This window comes from Mastigoproctus giganteus, chromosome 9 (assembly GCF_048544385.1).
Source record: "Mastigoproctus giganteus isolate SK-2022 chromosome 9, ASM4854438v1, whole genome shotgun sequence".
NCBI lineage: Eukaryota > Metazoa > Arthropoda > Arachnida > Uropygi > Thelyphonidae > Mastigoproctus > Mastigoproctus giganteus.
The window spans coordinates 43,709,276-43,733,719 of NC_143583.1; the positions used below are offsets into that span (position 1 = coordinate 43,709,276).

General features: G+C 36.5%; 1 protein-coding gene across 2 annotated transcripts in view; it reads left to right on the forward strand.

Annotated features, from left to right (window-relative positions):
* Sqor (Sulfide quinone oxidoreductase) overlaps positions 1-24,444 on the forward strand; it is a 133,406-nt gene that overhangs the window by 85,682 nt on the left and 23,280 nt on the right. The window contains exons 8-9 of one of the 2 annotated variants that reach the window (XM_090382089.1): positions 13,840-13,907; positions 23,942-24,120. In XM_090382089.1, the coding sequence (XP_090238215.1) occupies positions 13,840-13,907; positions 23,942-24,120 (247 nt within the window). The remainder of the gene's footprint in view (positions 1-13,839; positions 13,908-23,941; positions 24,121-24,444) is intronic. The other variant, XM_090382090.1, reaches the window with a different exon arrangement.

The following is a 24,444-nucleotide window of genomic DNA, read 5'->3' on the forward strand; positions in this document are numbered from 1 at the left end:
TGTCTTCTAACTTCTCCACTGGTGTCCACCAAGGTTCAGTTCTTTCCCCCTCTCTTTTCCTCCTGTATATTAATGACCTTCTTCCATTGACTGGAAATCCTATCCATAGATTTGCCGATGATAGCACATTGCATTCAACTTTCCATTTTGAAAAACCTTGCCCTGCTTAATCAACTTCAACTTCTTGAATATCCTCTACCAATTCCTTAAATTCTGATCTCCAGGTAATTCTCCAGTGGGGCAAAGACAACTTAGTTGATTTCAACCCTTCTAAAACTCAATCTTGTCTTATATCTCGCAAAAAGGATTATTCTGCTCCTATGCTTATCTTTAGTGACACTCTGATTTCTAGGCAAAATGAATTATCTCTTTTGGGGATTATCCTGACTTCTAATCTCTCTTGGCACAAGCACATTACAAATATTGCTTCCTCTGCATCTAAAAAACTTGGTTTTCTCTTTTGCTCTTAGCATTACTTTTCTTCCAAACCGATGTTCATTCTGTACAAATCGCAAATCCTCCCTACCATGGAATATTGTTCCCACATCTGGGGCGGTGCACCAAAACCTCTCTCAGACCTCTAGATTCCATTCAGAAGAGGGCAGTTAGGTTAATTAATGACTCCTCTCTAACAGAGTCTCACTTGCTGTCTCATAGACATACTGTTTCTGCTGCATGCCTTTTTTAGAAATACTTCCATGGGCACTGTTCTTCTGAATTGGCTTCTATAATTCCCGCTCTCTCTTTCAAAACAGTCCGAACACATGCTGCCACCAGCCAACATCCATTTACTGTCCAACTTCAAACTCACAGAACCAACTTTTCATCTTCCTCGTTTATTTATACAACTGCTGTTTTCTGGAACAACCTTCTTTCACATGTAATTCCTGAAAATTACAGTCTACAGAAGTTCAAGTATAATGTCAAAAATATATTCTTTTGTCTTCTTTTTTTTAGGCCTAAATGAATGTCAGATGAACTAATGAGACATATGGCAGAAAAGAAAAATGCATGGGATACATATAAATTAATGGGTGACATGGAAGCCTAGGAGAGATCTCCTTTGTAACCAGGTCCTGCCTAATCTCCTTTGTAACCAGGTCACAAAGGAGATTAGGCAGGCAAAGGCAGATTATGAGAAATCCTTGGCAAAGGATGCAAAGAAAAACAGAAAATAGTTCTTTACCTATGTAAACTCTAGAAGGAAAGGAATGAATCAGATTGGTCCAGTGGATATTGATGGTTCAACAGTTGAGGATCCTGCTCAGGTGGCTAACAAACTAAATGAGTATTTTGCATCTATATTCACCCATGAGGAGTTATTCAGGGAGGGGAATGCCAGAGGTGAAGTAAACTCTGGCAGTGAGCTAGATGATTTTGTAATAACTGAAAGGAAAGTGGAGGAGAAATTGCTGAGGATAAACATAAAAAAATGCAACCGGGGTGGATGGGATCTATCCAGTTATATTAAAGGAGGCAGCAAAGGAAGTAAGCAAACCCTTAGCCATAATTATGAGAGCTTCTTTGGACTAGGGGAGGTACCCATAGATGGGAGATGTGCAAATGTGACCCCAATTCACAAAGGAAGATCAAAGGCTGACACAAGTAATTATAGACCTGTGAGTTTAACTTCTGTTCCGTTCTTCTGTTCTGTTCTGTTCTTCTGTTAATACTGTTGTGAATGGAACAAAGGGGTGCTCTTACGAAGAAAGGCTTAAGTTTTGCAAATTACAGTGTCTGGAGACTAGGCACCAGCGAGGTGATCTGATAGAGGTGTATAAAGCCTTGAATGGTTTAAGCATGCTCAATGCTGATGGGATTCTTCCTCTAGCTCAGAAAAATCACCTGAGAGGGCATAAATTCAAATTGAGGAAAGACAGATGTAGGATAGACGTGCGGAAATTTGCCTTTAGCCAGCGGGTGGTTGGTTGGTGGAACAGACTGCCATCCCTTGTGGTGGAGGTTGATAGCCTAAATAAGTTTAAGGCTCAGCTGGACAGGTATTTTGAACGAACAGAGGGGTGAAGTGGAAGTGGGTTTTTTTTTTTTTTTTTTTTTGGCTGATGCTGCATAAGCTTGCTTTCTTGCATCAAATGCCTCTACTAATGCTAATGCTAAAATGCTAATGTTCCAGGAAAATTAATGTAGGCACTGGTTAAAGAAGCATTGCAGGAACATCTAGACAAGACTTCAGTTTTAGCTTGGACACAGCATGTTTTTGTTAAGGGAAAGTCTTGCCTGACCAATTTGATTGGATACTATGATGTGGTCACAAAAGGAACTGGATATAGGGAATAACTTTGATATCATATATCTGGATCTCAGAAAGGCTTTTGATACTGTTGCACATGGAAGACTGCTGAACAAATTGGAGCCGCGTGGCATTGGAGGCAAATTGCTGCTATGGATAAAGGGATGGTTGTGTGGGAGAAGAGAGTGGTAATCAATGGACACTGCTCATCGTGGACTAATATTATTAGTGGAATCCCTTAGGGTTCAGTGTTGGGTCCATTGTTGCTTTCTGTATTTATAAATGATATTGATGATGGTATATCAAGCTTAATGTCCAAGTTTGCAGACGATTCAAAGGTTGGCAGGGTTGTTAAAGACAATACTGACGCTATGCTGCTGCAGCAGGATCTGGAAAGGTTGAGCAGATGGGCTGAGACGTGGAAAATTAAGTTTAACATTGACAAATGTAAAGTACTACATATGGGAAACAGTAACCCCAGAGCAACGTATCAACTCTGTGGTACTACACTGACAGTGGTAGAGAATGAAAAGAACCTGGGGGTAATTGTGCAGGCAGATATGAAGTTTTCTGAGCAGTGCAATCGGGCTGCAAGAGTAGCTCATGGTGTCTTGTCAATGATATACAGGAATTTTTCTAGAAGGGTTAAGGAGGTGATTATTCCCTTGTATAAGGCAATGGTCAGGCCACACCTTGAGTACTGTATATAGGTCTGGAGGCCTCATTTCAAGAAGGATGTAGAAAGGCTGGAATGAGTACAGTGAAGGGCAACAAGATTAGTGAATGGAACAAAGGGTTGCTCTTACGAAGAAAGGCTTAAGTTTTGCAAATTACAGTGTCTGGAGACTAGGCACTGGCGAGGTGATCTGATAGAGGTGTATATAAAGCATTGAATGGTTTGAGTATGCTCAATGCCGATGGGATTCTTGCTCAGAATAATCGCCTGAGAGGGCATAGATTCAAATTGAGGAAGGACAGATGTAGGATAGATGTGCGGAAATTTTCCTTTAGCCAGCGGGTAGTTGGTTGGCGGAACAGACTTCCATCCCTTGTTGTGGAAGTTGATAGCCTAAATAAATTTAAGGCTCAGCTGGACAGGTATTTCGAACGAACGGAGGGGTGAAATGGGAGTGGGTTTTTTTTTTTTTTTTGGCGATTCTGCATTTTTGCTTTCTTGCATCATATGCCTCTTCTAATGCTAATGCTAAATTCTCAGCCTCCAACCCAAGCACGGTACTTAGTACTATAGGTTCTAATACCTCTCGTCTTTGTGGTTTTCATAAAAAAAAAAAAAAAATCCTCTTTCCATCATTCCAGTCACCAAGAACTATAAGCAGTGCACTATCCCTGAGCGATGTTTTGTTGTTATTGGCATTATCTTCTGTTGGCTTACAAGCTGTAGTTCTACCACAGAAATTAAGGTTCTGTAAGTTTCCATGGATATTGTATTTACTTATGGTCCTTCTTATAATTGTGTGCTGAGTTCTTGACATTTACAGTGATGATTGTCAGCATGACTCAACAATCCATTTCTTGGAAATTGCTGATCACTCTCCATAAATGTTCTTGGCCTAGTATGACTGACTGTACAAGCTCTAAACTGCAAGTATTCTAGTGTGCTACTGCTATATGTAGTACTTTGACAGGTGTAAGAGTAATCATTATATGCTGGATTAAGATGGTCCTTATTCTTATTAAATAAGATGGATTATGTGTTGGCTATTGTTTATTGTTAATTAACAATACAGTAAGTTTCAAAAGATGGAATCATTATGGGGCTAAATCATTCTGAAAAAAAAAAAAAGAAAAGAAAAATATAACAAATAAAAAAAGAGAAAAATAGAACAAATAAATATCAAATTTTAATAACATTAAACTGGACCTGTTTTATTTGTCTTTCCGTGTGTTTGTTAATGTAATTTAAATAGTTGTGCTTTTATTGCTGTGCCAGTCTGGATGTGGGGCCTTCTAATATCTTGCTTGTCAGGGGGTTAGATTTTATTTTTATGTGACTTGTTCCTTCTGATTTTTAACCTAATTCATAATTCATCAGGAAGTTTTGCAAGTACACACCTGAGATGCTGTGCTGTTACAAGATTTTTAAATGTTTATGGCAGGGCCAATTTAGAATATTTTTTTATATTTTTTAAAAGAAAACTATACTATACTGACTATAATATTATATCAGTTTCATACATTACATTTGGTTGTATATTAGTTGTAAAGTAATAACTGATTTACAACCAAATGTTTTGTGGTGCAAATGGAACTTTTTAAAGATTTATAGCACTATTGTTGCCAATAGAGTATTTTCATGGATGGTTTTTCCTAGTTAATAAGGGTATATTCACTATAAAAATGAAATTAAAAAATAAATAAAATAAAAATATATTTTATTTATAAAAAAAATAAAAATTTAAAAAAAAATATATATATATATATAAAAATAAAAAAAAATATATATTTTTTAATTTTCTTTCAGCCACATAAATGGTTGCACAGGGAAAAATGATATCAATCAGGAAAATTCTTATATCATCAGGAAAAATCTTATATCAATTCTTTAAACTTCTGATATGAAAATGGGCCTACACAACCACATAAGTTGTTTTACAAATATCCAGTTTATTAGCCCTCCCTATGGGATAATGAAAAGCTTGTCAGTTCATCTGATGTCCATTTTGGTGTAACCTTGAGCAACATTTGTTAATTGGTACAAAATGCTTAGTGGCCTCTATGATTAACTCTTCAAACATTCCTCCATTTGGCATTTACATATTTCATCAACATCATATTTTCCCATTGAAAGAATGTAAAAAATATCTGTACCCATTATAAACTTCTGTGGGGGAGAAGTTTATAATGGGTACCTTTGCAAAAACAGCATCCCTTCGCTTTACCCTTAACAGGAGTATTTCTTTGAATAAATCTCACACCAGTTGAGAAATATTTTGCTGCTGAGCAAGCTGCCAACACATTAATATCCATCAATATTTGAAAAATTAAAATCCTCATCATAATGCATTCTAATTTGCTGGCCCATCCTACCTGTCTGTATACTCATTACTGTCATTTGACTTATAACACATTCCTATCTCATTTTTGTTTTCCCAGTTTATGTTACACTAGACTGACTCAGTATTACATTGGCAACCTGTATCTGCTGGTTATACTGTTTTTGAGTCTGTGTGCTTCCTGACCAAAGGTGTCACTGCTCCCATCAAGTCTCTTTTCTGTATGCATTATCACTGTGTTTAAATTCTGCATCCTTGATAGCAGAGCGAGACCATGTTTCTATATTATACCTATAATGTCAGCATTTCATTAACAATTTCAAACTCGTTCAATTAATTTGCTATGCTCCTTAGCATTAGTATATAAGCAAGTAAATTTATGCCTGTTTGTGTTTTTAGTAACACACAGTCCACGTAATTGCTAATCTCACGAGTAACCTCATCAGTCTTTGTAATTCGCCCTTCTGCTTTTCAGGCTATTACATGTCAAGATAGAAGCCCTTCAAGAAAAATAATTTCCACCTCTGCTTATGGCTATCATTAAATTATTCATCTGTGTATCCCCCCCCCAAATTAACAGTGTTCTGGATTACCTAATACTGCTGCTTCAATAGCACCAGCAAATATTTTTGCACCTCTGCTATTCAAGTGTATCATAAGTCTATAAAAACAGTTCCATTTGTTAACAAACACCACCCATGTTGACTGAGAAAAATTTATCTCATGAATAATTGTATATATAAATCTATTTATTTTCTGCTAAAATGATTGACCAGGCTCTCATCATATCATGTTTTGACAAAATTACAGGCATGATATACAGGAAATGGAACATGCGTACAGGAGCGGATTAAGGTCGGTTGAGGCCCCGGGCGCAGAAGAAAATATTGGGCCCCTTAAAAAAAAGAGAGAGACAGGGAAAATAAAAATACATGTTAACCAATTTTTTAAATAAATAAAAAATATTATGTACTATTAATGTTTTATTTCCAATAAAATTTGAATATAATATAATTAATAATAGCATAATAATAATCACAAAGTTTTGAACTACTATGTTCAACTAATTTGTTGGGGTTTTGCGTGGGCCCTTCAGAAGTCGGGGCCCAGGGCACGCGCCCAGTGCGCCCGCCGTTAAATCCGCCTCTGCATGTGTAGGTACCATAGCACGCCATGGGTCTGTTGGGAAGGCTTAGTACTTTATATCAGATTATGTTGAGGAAGGCAGCAGATGCTGCCGAAAGCTTCAGTTTTACAGTAGTACGGGTTTAACGCTTTTAATGTATAATATTTTTATTATTTATATTTTTAATATATTCTTATGAATTATTGTATTTTAAATTATATTATATTTTACAGTCGATTTTATGTATTTATTTTATTTGTAATTTTATTTTATTTTTATAAAGTTATAATTGGTCAGAGTTGGCAGCATCAATTATGGATAGATTTCCTGACCACAGAGGCCTTTTTAGTGAATATTACAGGCAGTTCAAAATTCGTGTATTAAGAATTTGCAGATAAAGGAACCACTAGGTGGCAGTGATCACAGTGTGCTGAAGTGGGATTTACTCAAAGAGGTAACTACCGTCAGGGGTAAAGGAAAGGGTTTTTGCTTCCGTAAAGGGGAGTAAAGTGGTCTCAGACAGTTTTTAAATTCTGTACAGTGGGATCGACTGACGATGTTACAAACAGTAAATTCTAAGTGGGAAGCATTCAAGGAATTAATCGTGGAAGCTACTAGACTTTTCATACCGATGAAGAAATATTGTTCAAGGTTTAGGCCTAAATGGTTATCAAATGAACTAATGAGACTTGTGACAGAGAAGAAAAATGCATGGGATGCATATAAATTATCAGGCGACGCAGAAGCCTGTAGCAGATATAAGCTAGTCTGTAATCAGGTCACAAAGGAGGTTCGGCAGGCAAAGGCGGATTAAGAGAAATCTTTGGCAAAAGATGCTAAGAAAAACAGCAAGGATTTCTTTACTTATATAAACTCTAAAAGGAAGGGGCTGAATATGATTGGTCCACTTGACATCGATGGTTCGACTGTTGATGATCCTGCTCAGATAGCAAACAAACTGAATGAGTATTTTGCATCTACATTCACACGTGAGGAATCATTACAGTTTGAAAATGGAAGAAGGTTATCAAATTGTAGCAGTGTGCTTAATGATTTTGTAATAACTGAGAGCAAAGTGGAGGAGAAATTGTTGAAGTTAAACATAAGAAAGGCACCTGGGGCGGATGGGATCTATCCAGTTATATTAAAGGAGGCGGCAAAGCAACTAAGCAAACCCTTAGCCATAATTATGAGAGCATCCTTGGATTCAGGGGAGGTTCCCACGGACTGGAGATGTGCAAATGTATCCCCAATTCACAAAGGAGGTTCGAAGGGTGACACGAATAATTACAGACCAGTTAGTTTAACTTCTGTTCCGGGTAAAATAATGGAGTCACTGGTTAAAGATGCATTGCAGGATCATCTAGACAAGACTGCAGCAATAATTCAGACACAGCATGGGTTTGTTAAGGGAAAGTCTTGTCTGACAAATTTGATTGGTTATTATGATGTGGTCACAAAGGAACTGGATGCAAAAAATAATTTTGATATCATATACTTGGATTTCAGGAAAGCTTTTGACACTGTTGCGCATGGAAGACTACTGTACAAATTGGAGCAGAATGGTATTAAGGGTAAGTTGCTACAATGGATAAAAGGATGGTTAAGTGGGAGAAGACAGAGGGTGGTAATCAATGGGTGCTGCTCTTCGTGGACTAATGTTATTAGTGGAGTCCCACAGGGTTCGGTGTTGGGTCCACTGTTGTTTTGTATATTTATCAATGATATTGATGAAGGTATATCAGGCTTAATGTCGAAGTTTGCAGATGACACGAAGGTTGGCAGGGTTGTTAATGACAGTAATGGCAGTGTGCTACTGCAACAGGATCTAGATAATTTGGGCAGATGGGCTAAGAAGTGGCAACTGAAGTTTAACCTTGACAAATGCAAAGTACTGCATATGGGTAGAAGTAACCGCAGAGAAACGTACCAACTGTGTGGTACTACACTTAAGGTGGTAGAAAATGAAAAAGACCTGGGAGTAATTGTGCAGTCAGATATGAAGTTTTCTGAGCAATGTAGACAGGCTGCTAGGGCAGGTCATGGGGTTTTGTCAATGATATATAGGAATTTTGCTAGCAAGGAAAAGGAGGTGATTGTCCCTCTGTATAAGGCAATGGTCAGGCCACGCCTTGAGTACTGCGTACAGGTCTGGAGGCCTCATTTTAGGAAGGATGTAGATTTGCTTGAGCGTGTACAGAGAAGAGCAACACGATTGGTGAGGGGAATGAAGGGATCCTCTTACCAAGAGAGGCTTAAGTTCTGCAAATTGCAGTGGCTGGAGACTAGGCACCTGCGCGGTGATCTGATTGAGGTCTATAAGGCCTTGAATGGGTTGAGCACGCTGAATTCTGATGGGATCCTCCCACTTGTTCAGAATACGAACCTACGGGGACATAAGTTCAAATTAAGAAAGGATAGATGTAGAATAGATGTGCGGAAATTTGCCTTTAGCCAGCGGGTGGTTAATTGCTGGAACAAACTTCCATCTGTCGTTGTGGAAGTTGATAGGTTAAATAAATTTAAGGAGGACCTGGACAGGCAATTGGAGGGTATGGTGTGATTTTTTTTTTTTTTTGGCTGATGCTGCATAAGCTCCTACACTTGCTTTCTTGCATCAAGTGCCACTACTACTACTACTATTCAGTCCTAACTCATAGGTTTTTCCATGCATTGCCTTGTACTTGTTCAGTAAAGCTTCAGAATGCCTATGCTTAACATGAGTAGTACCAAGATATACAACAATATCATCATTTGGGCCCTTAAAAGATAATAATATGTCCTTATTGTATAAAATATTCCCTGCTTTCCTTACAATACAGCCATCAAGAATAACTACCTCCAGTGAGACCAGCACATCCTACTCCTGGTGATCTCACTGTGCAGCCTGATGCATGAGCATATGCTCTAATGTTAAAGTGGGCAACTGAGTGCTTGATGAATATGAATAGCAGGATCTTGTGCTATGCATGAGTTTATTAAAGATTAAGAGTGGGATCAAAGCCTGCTCTTCTAGAGAGTAATTCATAACTAACAAAAGTTATTGTCACTGTTTTTCATCCTTCTTATCTAGGAAAGTTTATGACTCCAGATTTGTGTTCCTAGAGTATTCCATACATGCTCAACGGGATTTAGGCATCGGAGACCTTTTAACTAATATATTGAGGAAACAGTATTAGTATTAACCATATAGTGCAAGGAAGCCATAGGCTTTTGCCGTACTGGCCAATAAATAAATAAAAAATATATATCTTCACTCCGAATATGAATATCTCTTCTCTACCTTCATCTCTTCCTCTTTATGGGGAGTAGAATATTAATATCTTATGAATCATATTACAGTAATGCTTCATGTACTTTACAAATTCACCTCCAATTTTTGTTAAAAAAACAAAGCTTACAGCTAAAAATATTTACATATCTTACCAGAAGAAATTGTACCATAAAAAGTCTGATTTTAGGATTCAGAGTTTTCAGTTGCATTACCTCTCAGCAATCATAATTTATTTTTCAGATCCTGCCCTGTATATGTATTCTTGGCAGAACCATCATCTTCTGTGATGGCATAATAGTTTCACCACTTGTCACCCATTTGGGAGGTCTGGATTTGATTCCTGTTGATAACTGGAGGAATTTGTAAAGTCCTCTTCAGTAAAGGCCAATCTTGGCTAATTTCAAGTGAAGGGAGTCGACCCCCCACTGTGAGTGCTCTGGGTTTTTCAGTCTGCACAACATGCAAATCAACCCATGATACACTTCCATAAATATAATACACAATGGCACAATATTGTATAAAGCAATGGTTAGCATCTTGAGTACTGCATACAGAGCTGGAAACCTCATTTTAGGAATGGGTGCTGAGTATAGCAATGAGATTAATGATCAAACAAAAGGGTGCTCTTTTGGAAAGGCTTCAGTTCTGCAAATTTCAATATCTGGGAAGGCACCAATGGCGAGATTTGATTGAGGTGTTAAAGCTTTAAATGGATTGAGTAAGCTCAGTGCTGATGGAATCCTTCGTCTTGCTCAAATTACACACATCAGGGGGCATAAATGCTAATTGAAGAAGGATGGTTGCAGGATAGATGTGCAGAAATTTGCTTTCAGCTAGTAGGTAGATCAATTATTGGAACAAATTCCCAGCTGTTCTGGAGGTGGATAGTTTGAATAAATTCAAGGAAGAACTAGGCAGGTCCTAGACAGGAACTAGACAAGAGGGGATGGACAGGTGCTGTGGGATTTTTTTTTTTTTGGCTATTGCTGTATAAGCTTGCTTTCTTGCATTATTTGCCACTACTAATACTACTATGGCCTTGGTCATTAATGTGCTTAAAAACCAACCCAGACCATCATCCACCTCTTCTGTATTAGTCTCATTCTCTGATATTTATGTATTGGTTTTGGATTCCCCCACTCCTCTCTGAATAAAAACATATTGAGTATCAGACTCTAAATAGAACTGGTCTTTTCTGGGAACATCACATTAGGCATTGCCTTTTGCACTTGCACCACTTGAAACCATCTCTTCCCTGCAGTGAGGTGAGAGAAAGAGAGACCAGAATCAGAGTTGAATTTCATGGGAGCATTCTTGCTTCCACGAAAGTTTATCCTATAGTTTAATAAGAGGTATTCTGTCCTGAGGGTAGCTATAACCTTGGAAGAGTAATGTCGTGCTGTTATCTCCCTCTGCTTTCTAGCAGTTATGGCTAGATATCAGTCATCTTCCAATTTTGTAACCATTGATCAACCTTGTACTGCTTTTTGAGGTATTTCTCCTGTCTCCTGGAATTGTTTGTACAATTGTAATATGAAATTTAGTTGAGAATTCAGGATCCTTGCCACCACATGAGCAATCCATTGTAGTTTAGAGACTACTCCACACTGCAATGGATTGCTCATATGGTGTCTCTATGCCAGTAGGCCACCAGAACATTACTCAATCATGCTTGGTGTCCATGCATAATTGAACTGAGCAATGCATTCTCAAGCTGCTTCACTTAAATTTACCTATATTTACTTATCAGAACAATCTGTACATAGGATCAGTTACTTGATCTCTATACCCAATTTAAATTCAGTTTACAAAGGCTTTTTGTGCGAAGGATCTGTCTTGAATGTGCTCTAAAATCATGTGATTTTTCACTTTGCCACATTCTTGTGTTGTGTGTGTGTTTACCCTGTCTCTGATGTGGAAAATGCACTTGTAACTAAACACAAAATATTTGAGCAGCTTTTCATCTTTTGGCATCTTAATAAACACGTCCAAGCATAACAGTAGTAGTAGTAGTAATAATGGCAAATTATGCAAGAAAGCAAGTTTATATAGCATCAGCCAAAAAAAAAAAAACAAAAAAAAAAAAAAAACAGTTCACCCATCTGTACCCTTCAAGAATTTGTCTAGCTCTCCCATGAATTTATTCAACCCATCCACTTCCATGACAACAGATGGAGGCCTGTTCCAACAATCAACCACCTGTTGGCTGAAGGCAAACTTCTGCATATGTATCCTGCAACCGGCCTTCCTCAACTTGAATTTATGCTCCCTCATGTGTAATCTCAGCAAGTGGAAGAATATCATTCACATTCAGCTTACTTAGTCCATTCAAGGCTTTAAACACCTCAATCAGATCTCTCTGCAGGTGCCTAGTCTCAAGATGCTGCAATTTGCAGAACTGAAGCCTTTCTAGGTAAGAGCACCCTTTTGTTCCATTCACTAATCTGGTTAACCCCAGTGTTTTTCATTCTCTACTACCCTAAGTGTAGTATCACACAGTTGATAAGTTATTCGGGGATTACTACTACTCATATGCAATACCTTGCATTTTTCAATGTTAAACTTCAAATGCCATTTCTCAGCCCATTGACCCAATTTTCCTATTTCTGTTTCAGTAGCTACCCTGATGACTGCAAACTTAGATATTAAACCTGATATATCTTCATCAGTATCATTGATGAGCAGTGCCCATTGATAACCATTCTCTGTCTTCTTCCACCTAACCATCCCTTTATCCATAGCAGTAACTTGCCCGTAATGCCACATTGTTTCAGTTTGTACAGCAGTATTTTATGTACAACAGTATCAAAAGGTTCCCTCAAATCCAAGTACAGTAGAGCATCAGTTATTTGGAATAATTGATGTCAAACTTTTTTCCCTAATAATTGAACTGGAAAATTTTCCAGATAATTTTTCCGGTAAGATTAAATAAATTTAATCTTATCTTACGATTAAATTAAATAGGATTAAATAAATAAATAAAATTATAAATTAATCTCAGAAAACAGAAACATCCATTCAGGCATTTTTATGATTTTTATACAAAAACATAAACTTCATTCTGAAGAAAACAAAAAAAATAAAGTGAGTGCACTCTCTAAAGCGGCATTTTCAGGTTTTGACATTATCTTTTTCCTGCTAGATCCTTCTTCACTATCCATAATTGACACAAATTCTGTAATAGCATTGGAATTTTTCTTGATGTCATAAATTGTTGAAGTTCCCACATTAAACTCTTTGGAGAGATTTCCTAAATTTTCACCTTTTCTAATTCTGTTAATAATTTCCATTTTTCATTGCAATGTTAAAATTACTCATTTTCTTTTTGTTCACATTTTACTGTTAAAAATTGAGAAAAATAATAAATTGCACAGTTTCGGGCCGATATTATTCTTATCGAATCCGGAGCTAAACTAATTTGAAATTCACTCATGGTTTCCGAGAAAACCCAGTCATCTCTATGGTATTTTTCTAAAGCACATTTCTGAAGATCACATAGAATTCTAGAGGTCACAACCATAAAACAGTAAAAACAATTTGCAGTTGTCGGTTTATTGGGCTTTTTGTTTGTACATCTATTATAAATGGGTAATAAACTCGATCTTTTGCTTATTATATTCAAAATTTAATTTGCAAACGTGACTACTATAACCAAAGCTTACTGTACTACCGTTAATAAAAAAAAAAAAAAAATGAAGAAAGATTAGCCTTTCAAATTATTCCAGATAACTGACTTTCCAGATAACCGATGTTCTACTGTATGTGATGTTAGAATTATATTTTGCATCCAGTTTCTTGGTCACTGCATCATAGTAATCTATCAGATTGGGTACACAAGGCTGCCCTTTGGCAAATCCATGCTGTGATTGCAGTATTGCAGTATAATTGTATACCTGCCCAAATGGTCCTGCATTATTTCTTTAACCAGTGGTTCTGTTATTTTCCCTAAAGCAGAAATTAAACTAACAGGTCTATAATTACTCATTTTGCTTTTTGATCCCCCTTTATGATTTGGGAAGACATTTGCACATCTCCATTACCATCTAAGATAATGCTTTATATTATATTAACAAACAGTATAATTTTAAATTATATCTTTTGTTATAATTTTAATTTAATTTAATTTTAGATTATTTTTAAAAATATATAACCTCCAAAAATATATAATTTTCAGCTGCCCAGAGTGGCATATTGAAGAGGAATTTACAAGCAGCAATGAAAGGACAGTCGCTACTTAATGAGGTAAAATTCCTTTATGAAATTCAACTTTTATTATATTTTCATTGTAAACTGTTTAAATGGAAACAGGCCTACAGTCTCAGGATTCATACTAAATATAACAAAATATAACTAAAAATAACAATACACTATTGCTGAGAAAAACAGATAAAATAAAATAGGTTGAAGTAAAATTTCTTTAATAAACTTGGAACAAATTAAAATAAATCACAATAGCTTTTGAATGGAATAAATCACAATAGCTTAATAAATCACAATAGCTTTTGAATGGAAGATGTCCTTCTTCAGTTGTAAGCATTATTACGAAATACAGCTTCCGAGCAGAACATTATGGTCCCTCATTTCGAGTGTTAAGACACTGATTCCCCCACTCCTATGGAGCGGCTTGGTGTACTGCATTTTCTGCAATGATTGCACTTGCTGCTACATAGGTGAAACCGGCAGAATACTTGAAAATCGAGTCTCTGAGCATGAGAAAGCAATTCGTTCTGCAGACATCAAACGCTCAGCGATTGCTGAGCACTTCTGGTATACCCAGCACAACATCAACCCACACTGTGACATCGAGATTATTGACTGATCATGCCACTACTGTCATCCTGTCTGGTTGGAATCGCTCCACATCTCGTGCTGTAGCGATTCCTTTAACCAAAAGAGAGGAGGTCATATCCATCCCATCACTGAGGCAACCATCCTCCTAAATGATAGACATTGGTACCTGCAGCCTAGCCAAATGTTACAGCTACAACCGCAAGCTTCTACTTCCAACAACTAATTGTTGCCTGCATTGTATCACGTGGTTTCCACCTTGCATGACTATCATAGCTGGGCACATGACATTCTGTATTTTGTAATAACTCTTACAACTGAAGAAGGGTGTCTTCTGTCTGAAAGCTATTGTAATTTAGTACTTTTATTTTAATTTGTTCCAAGTTTTTTAAAGGAATTTTACTTCAAACTGTTTTATTTTATCCGTTTTTCTCAGTGATTCTGTATTATTATATTTAGTAAAACTGTTTGGTATGCAGAACAGTTCCAAACATTATATGTAGTTTGCATGGGCACATTGGCCATTTTGGAGAGAGTGGACATTTCTACCTGGGTCAGCCTGGGCTATTACAGATCACATATATAGTTTATATATTGATCATTATTAATTCATTTACATTGGTCATTATTAATACTGTCTCTCTCTCTCTCTCTCTCTCTCTCTCTCTCTCTCTCTCTCTCTCTCTCGTGGACTTGAGCAAGAGAAAGAGAGATAAGAATTTTATCAATATTATTCAAAGGAACCAACAAATAATATATATGAGCTGGTATTCAGCTCAAAAACATACTTCAAAAATACTGATTGTAAACCACAACATTGGCTAATGATTTGTAAAAGTAATAAAAATTATACATTTCTGTATGCCTCACTGTCTCCATACATGATACCTCACTTCTCCATACAAAAACATATTTATCTTAAGGATTTTCAGATTGAGAATATGATCACCAGTATATATTAGGAGAAAAGTAAATGTCATAATTAAAGTCTTATGAGCCATTTTATGAATTATGAAAATTAATTTTGATTTCACAGCACAATTTCAGTCTTTAAGGAGAAAAATTTGCTTTCATTTTGAAGAGAGTTATTAATGTTATTGCTCTTGCAGGTAGCATGCAGTGATTACAACAACTGTCCTCTCACACTAGGGAAAAGAGCCTGAGTTAGTTCAAATCCTGTCAATGACATGAGGAAATTTTATGGGTTTTTATTATAACATGGCTGAGATAGATTGTCTTCAATTGAGGATTGCATGGTTTGTTACCTCCCAGAAATGGCAAAAAAAAAAATTTGAATGTTATAGGATGCTGAAAGTATACTTTGAGCTGGCTGTGAAGAATATGAATAATACAGACCAAATATACTCTCATCTTGTAGCCTTAGTGTCTTTGGCACTTCACATACAACTAATTAATGTTATTAAATTAATTGGCAAACATGGTTTAAATTACAATCATAGATGTGAGGAATCTTACTCTTTAGATTCTTTTGAAATAAATAATTTTTTTGGAAATTCTATTATTAAAAACAAATATGATGAAGTGAAAAAAAAAACAATTTTATTATACTGAAGGTAAAGAGATACACTTTCAAGAAATATCAACAAATAAAGGTCATGGTCATGAATTCTTTAGGTTTGATATCAAAAACAACAACTTGTATAATATAAATTATTGGAAAAATTATTAAACAATGTATTACTGAAGACAGTGGTGTATTATCCTGTAGTGCATTTGACTAGTGCCCTTATCTCAGGGAGGGGACCCAAAGCAAAAGAGAAGAAAGAGAAGCTACACTAAAAAAAAAAAAAAGAACTAAATTACATTGCAACTGAGTCACCTAAGCTTGTAATGTTATGCCACTGTCTGAAGAGATAAGAATGTGGAATTTGCAGTGTTCAAATAGATGATACTCAGAATATCGTAGTTTACGATCAGTGGGCATCATGCACACTATATGAATAACTGTATTCATGAAAGTATACTTGTTGTGATTACTTGTCATTTGCTAACTAGTGGAAGTTTTTTTTTAATATTGTGATTGAGGCTATCAGAAGTAATGATTTGAACAATAATAAATGCACTGCTGATTCCACCAATTGTGCAGGGAATATGCCTTGCATATTACAAGACATATTATATAAGGATTTTTCTGCACATATGAGCAAAATTGTTTCAGATTACATGACTGTGTGATTCTGTTCCCATATTCTTCATTTGATGTTATCAGACGTTACACAGGCATGTGTTGCAGCAGCTTTCTGATGAAAACAGTCCATAACTGTTTTCATCAGAAGCCATAACAATGAATGAATTTGTGGAACACACTGAACTGTGACAAAACTGACACTTACTGGAGAATGAGATGGTGGGCAAAGGTTCTTTTGTGCACCATTGGCTACTCAATCTGCTCGGTTCAATTTACAAAGAAGAAATTATTGATATGCTTGCTATCACAAAACATTATTATTTTTTTGCAACAAAGTAGTGTATCATATTTTTGTTCTTATGACACATACATACACAAAATAAATTTTAATTAGTAAATAGTAAAGTACAATATGTAAATCAAGAATACATTAGCAGAATTTTAAGCTAGATAAGAAGTGAATACAAAGAAAACCTGTATTTCACTATAGCAAAAAAAGAAAGGGAGGAATAGGAACTAAATTGAGAATAGGGTGTTGTAGAAAGAATATGCTCCTAAAATAATTTTTAAAAAATGACAATTAACATAAATTTAGCAGCAGCCCCTTGATGGTACTAAGGCTGCCCAGAGTGAAATATGAAATGAATATATGAGTGATATATGAAATATCATTATAAATGGAAGAGAAAAACCAACAACAACAATGTGACCCATTACTGTGAAACAAAATAAATTAAAATAGGTTGACCATTTGGCTCCATCTCACTGGAAGGCCACAAGGCTAACGATGACTGTGGAATAAGTGCATTTGAAAAGTTAAGCAAATCAATGCATTACTGACCTGACATAAACTAATCAGCCACCAACACAACAGATTGCAGTAATGGTGATTCTTATGCAGTGAGAAATTATAATATAAAAGATTGGAACACCTACAAAGCAATGCTAAATCATTAATAAAGAAAAAGTTAAATAAGGATCTGAAAATAAGAAACTAAACCAATTCAGTCTTGGTGCCATCAAGGGGGTGCCACTAAATTTATATTAATTGACATTTATTCTGAATTATTTTAGGAATGTATTCCTTCTGTAACAGCGGCGCCTCCGTAGCCAGGTGAGCAGGAGCAGCAGTGCGTAGCACACGTTTCTTGATTAGACCAGGGTTTGAGCCTGTGACCACCAAATACGGAGGATGCGGAAAGGTCAGGGAATGACCACCACATATCCTCGGAGCAATATGCCTTAGTTGCTAATGCTCCTAAAAACCAAATAACAAACAAACAAACCTTCTATAACACCCTATTCTCAGTTTAGTTTTTTCATCCCCTCCACCTTCCCCTTCTTTTGTTGCTATAGTTAAATGTTGGTTTCCGTTGTATTCACGTTTTACCTGACTTACCATTCTGCTAATATATTGTTATATATCTATGCATACAGACATATATTTTTGAATGTAATTTGGTCTTTTGTATAATTTATATGTGTATCTGATTATAAACAATATATATTTGTAGCTTATTTAATGTGGTAATGCATGATTATTAAATAAATATCAATTGCATAAAGATTTTTTTTTTTTTTTTAAATCTTTCCAAAAAGTTTGAAAAATCAAAATGCCTTCTGACAGTTTCCTAATCTCTGCTTTCAATATCTTCCCTCACTCCCATAATCCCTTAGGTTAAGATAAAGCAGTGGAGGTATCTTCCATCATATTATAAGCATTATTTGATTTTTTATTTTTCATCATTCACCTCCCATGGCTCCTTTTTTTTAAAATCTTTTAATCTTTTTTTTTCACCTTTAATACTACACTCTTCACAGCATTCGCTTAACCCTTTATTTTATTTTATTTTCTCTCGCAATTCCTATTCAGAGCTGCAGCACTATGAGATAACGAAGTAAGTGATTTGGGCTCAGTTTTTAGTAGAGCACAGTTTACATGAAAAAGTCAAATTGGAGAAGGGACGCTGTAGTCATTGTCTTGTGTATTACCATAGGATTGTAATAAACTGAGCTCTTTGGATGCCTTTGCTGACTCTTTTCAGAAACTTTTAGAAGGATGCAATAAGTGCATTCATTCAGGTGGTGATTCCTTTGAATAAAAATAGAACGATTTTTGAGTCCCTTCACTTTTTGTTATTTTTATTGCACCAGTCCAGGAAACATTATTACCAAACCTCATATGTATGTTGGCAGAATAGTCAAGCCAAATAAGAAGCCAATATGAGGAAGCCAGTACTTTCACACAGCAACTAGTGAAAGAGAAATGGGGGGGGGGATAAATTGAGAATAAGAGTGTTGTAGAAAGAATATATTCCTAAAATTAGAAGTTGATATAACCTTGAGGTTGTCACAGACATTTTCTCAGATATACCAGACAAGCTGTACTTGCTACCTGGGAGTCTAAAACGCTGATGGAACTGATATTCGGGTGACACTTAAGTCAAGTGGGCCCAATTTCAGCGAAGTCCGGATGGTCTGTGACAGCCAAATCTTCTGCTTGCACCTTCACGATGGTGGGACTGTTAGTAATCCTGGGTATAACCTCCATGCACAAGTACATGGTGGGTGACCACCCAGGTGTGAACCAACGTAAGCAGGGGTCGAGGTGTGGCGCCCACACCACATGGAGGAACGCAGCCCCTCTATGTTACCAGGCAGTACTAGGTGGTAGATGACTCTCACCAACCGGTGAAATACCTCCACTTTGCTTATTGGAGGCTTGAAGTGGTGGAACCCATGTTTAGTCTCTAGAGCTAAGTTCGGTCAACCCTTCCCTATCTCTTCCATCATGCAGTATGATTGATGACTTTTGAAGTTATGATGAACGTTGTGGCGAGATACAATATTCCTTACATTTTGAGGGTACAGCTCTAAAATGGTGTTCGCAGGCCGGCCGCTAGTTAGTACACCGGACTGAACCTATTGGTAACTCTCTAGGAAGCTTCCGGATCAGCTAGTGTATAATCTTGCTACCTCTACTCTGCCAGATAGTGACTGGAGGGAGTCCGAGTAGTGTGTATGCGGGGAGCATTGTCGAGGCCACGTTATGTCAAGGAACTGGGTATATTCTTAACACATGTACGCCATATCCAAAAATTTCATTACTTCATACAGCATGTCCCACCCACTTTTTCTTACTATTGAATACACCCTGAATTGTCAAACTAATAGAGCAAGCTTATCTGCGAAAAGATCTAAACCTCACAAGTACTTCCTAATTCATTTCACAAATATACGTGGTCTCAATTCTAATCTCAACGATGTTCATTTCCACTTGCAGTCTGCCAAACCCCATGTATTTTTTCTGACAGAATCTCAGTTATCGGTTGATTCAACTACTGCTCATCCCAGATGCCCAAATTATTCGCTGTATGATTCCTTTCGCCTCAGAGGTGGTACTTGTGCATATGTCCATTCTGATATTCCCTGTCAGAGACTTGGCAATTTGGAATCTCCTCTTTTCGATCTTCTCTGGCTTAAAATCTCTCTACCTCATTGTGTAAAATTCATCTGTTGTCTCTACCGTTCTCCCAACTCGACTAATCACTTGGAGCTCTTTGACTTCCTCTCTTTGTAACTTGACTTTCTCCAGTCCAACTTTCCTAACAGTGAGGTAATTTTCCTTGGTAATTTTAATGTTCACAACTCCAGCTGGCTTCCATTTTCTAGTCACATCGACCCAGCAGGTCGAGATGCTGAGGCTTTTGCAATTACTAATAACCTAGCACAGATTGTTCATTTACCTAAAGAATACCAGACAATCCTAATCATACAGCCAATACGCTTGATCTTTTTCTCACAAACAACCCTTCTAAGTACACGGTCGAAGTGAGAGGTCCTTTAGGCACTTCAGATCACAACTTGGTGATCGTCTCTTCTCTAATGGAACCTTTATCTCATGGCTATTCTCAACCTCGTGTTGTTTGGCATTACAAGAATGCAAAATGGGATGACCTGCGAGACTTCTTTTCTTCTTTTCCTTGGTCGGATTACTGTTTCAAAACTTCTAATGTCAACATTTGCTCAGATCGTGTCAGTGAAATTATTCTTGCAGGAATGGAATCCTTTATCCCACACTCCACTTTAAAATCTCGTCCTTTATCTAAACCTTGGTTTTCCAATAAATGTGCTAAGGCTGTTCAAAAGAAGAATGTTGCATATCGTAATTGGCTTGTTTCTAATTCTTCAGTTTCATTTTCTGCCTACACCAAAGCTCGCAACAATTGTAAAGCAGTTATTAATCAGTCCAAACTAGAGTTTGAACAGGCTAAGAGTAGAAAACTTGCTTCTTGCCCTAATGGTAGCCGAGCATTCTGGTCTCTTGCCAAAGCTATTGGCCGCAACTTTTGCCCATCTCTGCTCCCACCTCTGTCCAAACCAGATGGTTCTGTTGTCACTTCAGCCAAGGATAAAGCTGACCTACTAGCATCCCATTTTTCTTCCAGCTCATGTATTAATGATCTTGGTAAAACACCTCCCACCATTCCCAACAAGCTCCATTCAATGCCTCCTGTGGTCTTCCGTCAAAAGGATGTCAGAAGAATTTTGATGAATCTTGATGCTAAGAATGCTCCAGGTCCTGATGGTATTTCTCCACTTGTTCTCAAAACCTGTGCTCCTGAACTTACTCCTATTCTTTGCCGCCTTTTTTCACTTTCTTATTCCAAAGGTGTTTTTCCTTCTGCTTGGAAATTTGCTCATATCCAGCCAGTTCCTAAAAAGGGTGACAAATCCCTCCCATCCAATTATCGTCCCATTGCAATTACTTCTACTCTTTCTAAAGTAATGGAGAAATCAATTAACCGCCAACTCTTAAACTACCTAGAAACATTCTGTCTGATCAACGATCGCCAGTATGGATTCCATCAGTGTCGATCCCCTGGTGATATTCTGGCTTATGTTACCCATTTATGGACTAATTCAATGGAAAGGTTCGGTGAAACACAAGTAGTTGCTCTTGACATCTCAAAGGCTTTTGATCGTGTTTGGCATAAAGGTCTTCTAAACAAGCTTCCATCTTATGGTTTGCCAACTATTTTTAGTAATTGGTTATCCAGTTTTCTCTCTGATCGCTCACTGAGGGTGATGGTAGATGGCTCTCTGTCTTCTAACTTCTCCACTAATGCCGGTGTCCCCCAAGGTTCAGTTCTTTCCCCCACTCTTTTCCTCTTGTATATTAATGACCTTCTTCCATTGACTGGAAATCCTATCCATAGTTTTGCCGATGATAGCACATTGCATTCCACTTTCCATTTTGAGAAACCTTGTCCTGCTCAATCAGCTTCAACTTCTCGAAAATCTGCTACCAATTCCTTAAATGCCGATCTTCAGGTAATTCTCCAGTGGGGCAAAGACAACTTAGTTGATTTCAACCCTTCTAAAACTCAGTCTTGTCTTATTTCTCACAAAAAGGATTCTTCTGTTCCTATGCTTATCTTTAGTGACACTCCGATTTCTAGGCAAAATGATATATCTCTTTTGGGGATTACCCTGACTTCTAATCTCTCTTGGCACAAGCACATTACAAATATTGCTTCCTCTGCATCTAAAAAACTTGGTTTTCTCTTTCGCTCTTGGAGTTACTTTTCTTCCAAACCGTTGCTCACTCTGTATAAATCACAAATCCGTCCTGCCATGGAATATTGTTCCCACATCTGGGGTGGTGCCCCCCAAAACCTCTCTCAGGCTTCTTGATTCCATTCAGAAGAGGGCAGTTAGGTTAATTAATGATTCATCTCTAACAGAGTCTCTCCACTCGCTGTCTCATAGACGTTCTGTTTCTGCTGCATGCCTCTTCTACAGATACTTCCATGGGCACTGTCCTTCTGAATTAGCTTCTATAATTCCCACTCTCTCTTTCAAAACAGTCCGAACACGTGCCGCCACCAGCCAACATCCATTTACTGTCCAACTTCAAACCCACAGAACCAACTTTTCATTTTCCTCATTTATTCATTCAATTGCCGTTTTCTGGAACAACCTTCCTTCATATGTATTTCCTGAAAATTACAATCTTCAGAAGTTCAAGTCCATTGTCAACAAATATCTTCTTTCGTCTCCTCAACCTCCAACCCAAGCACGGTACTAAGTACTATAGGTTCTAATACCTCCGTGTTTGGGGTTCACATAAAAAAAAACCACTTAAAACAAATTTAGCAGCATTCTTTTGACATCACCCATAGCTGAAATGCATGAAATATCACTATAAAAGGAGATAAAAACTTACCACAACAACATTTAAGGAAAAAAAAAAATAAAAAATAGACTGACCATAAGCTTCATCTTGCTGGAAGGCCAAAAGGCAACAACAGCCATGACAAATCTATCAGAATAATAAAATCAGAATAATATCATGACCAATATGAAGCAAAATTTTAAGTAAAATAATAAACTCCTCTTATTATTTTACTTAAAATTTTAAGTTTAAATTAAAATAGATTATAGTAGATTATAACAAAGTAGATTACAGTATGGGGAAATTGAAATTTATTTATTGTACATAAACTCAGTATAAATGACTTCATCATAAAGGAGTTGACTGTATTAACAAACCCAATTTCTTAATAAGGCAGTGTTGATGACAACAAAAAAAAAATTTATTATTTATTTACTTTTCTCTCCTATCTTTCTCCTACCATCATTGAACCGCTTAATAGTAGTCTTCACTTTATCACTCTCTTTTCTTTGCATTGAGAAGAAAGTGCATGCATGTTCAGATTTTTTTGTTGTTGTTGTTGTTTTGGTTTTTAGGAGCATTAGCAACTAAGGCCATATTGCTCCGGGATATGCGGTGGTCATTTCCTGACCTTTCCGCATCTTCCTTATTTGGTGGTGGAGCATGTGATACACACTACTGCTCCTTCCCACCTGGCTACGGAGGCACCCATTTTTTTTTTTTTTTTTTGTAACTTCCAATTAATTGAAATATAAGTATGTGGTATTTGTAAAATAATAAGAGGAGTTAACCTCAATATAGTATGTAGAACACTTCTAGATAGTATGAATCAGAGCTGTAATGCATTCTACGTTTTAGATAGTATGAATCAGGGCTGTAATGCTCAATATGTTCTACATACTATATTGAGGTAAACTCCTCTTATTATTTTACAAATATTAATATCAACGTAGAACGTATTGAGCAATTACAGCTCTGATTCATACTATCTAAGTATATGGTATGTGCCATTGTTTATGGCTCATTGAGAACATAGTTTTTAGTGAGATGTTGGTATCATTGACCATGTTGTCATCAATTTGCTCTTTTAAAAAAAAAATTGACTTCTAATACATTATAATGAAAAAGATATAAACTTAAAGAATTTTGTTTTCTTTTCAGTATCAAGGCTATACATCATGCCCATTAGTGACTGGTAATAACAAATGTATCATGGCAGAATTTGATTACAATTTAAATCCAATGGAAACATTTCCTGTAGATCAAAGTAAAGAAAGATGGCTAATGTACTTTATGAAAAAAGATGTAATGCCAGTATTATACTGGAACTTAATGCTTAGGTAATTTTTTAATATCTAAAAATATTAAGGATTAAATGTAAATTAAAATTTATGAACAAAAGGTTTCTGTTAGTAAATTTCTTGAATAAAATCAAATTAAAAGTTTAATAGTGAATATTACAACATTCATCATTTCAAATGGATATAGACGAGCCATATTTGAATTTAATTAACTATCACCTTTCTTAAAAAGTTTTTAGGGCTGAACGCCTCAGACTATGGAAAATTTACTAATCAAACAAGTTAGTGCGTAGCATCTTTCGTAGTAAATCACCAAAGTAGGTGAAATGGCATTGTTCTTTTTATATCTCATATTGTGAATAC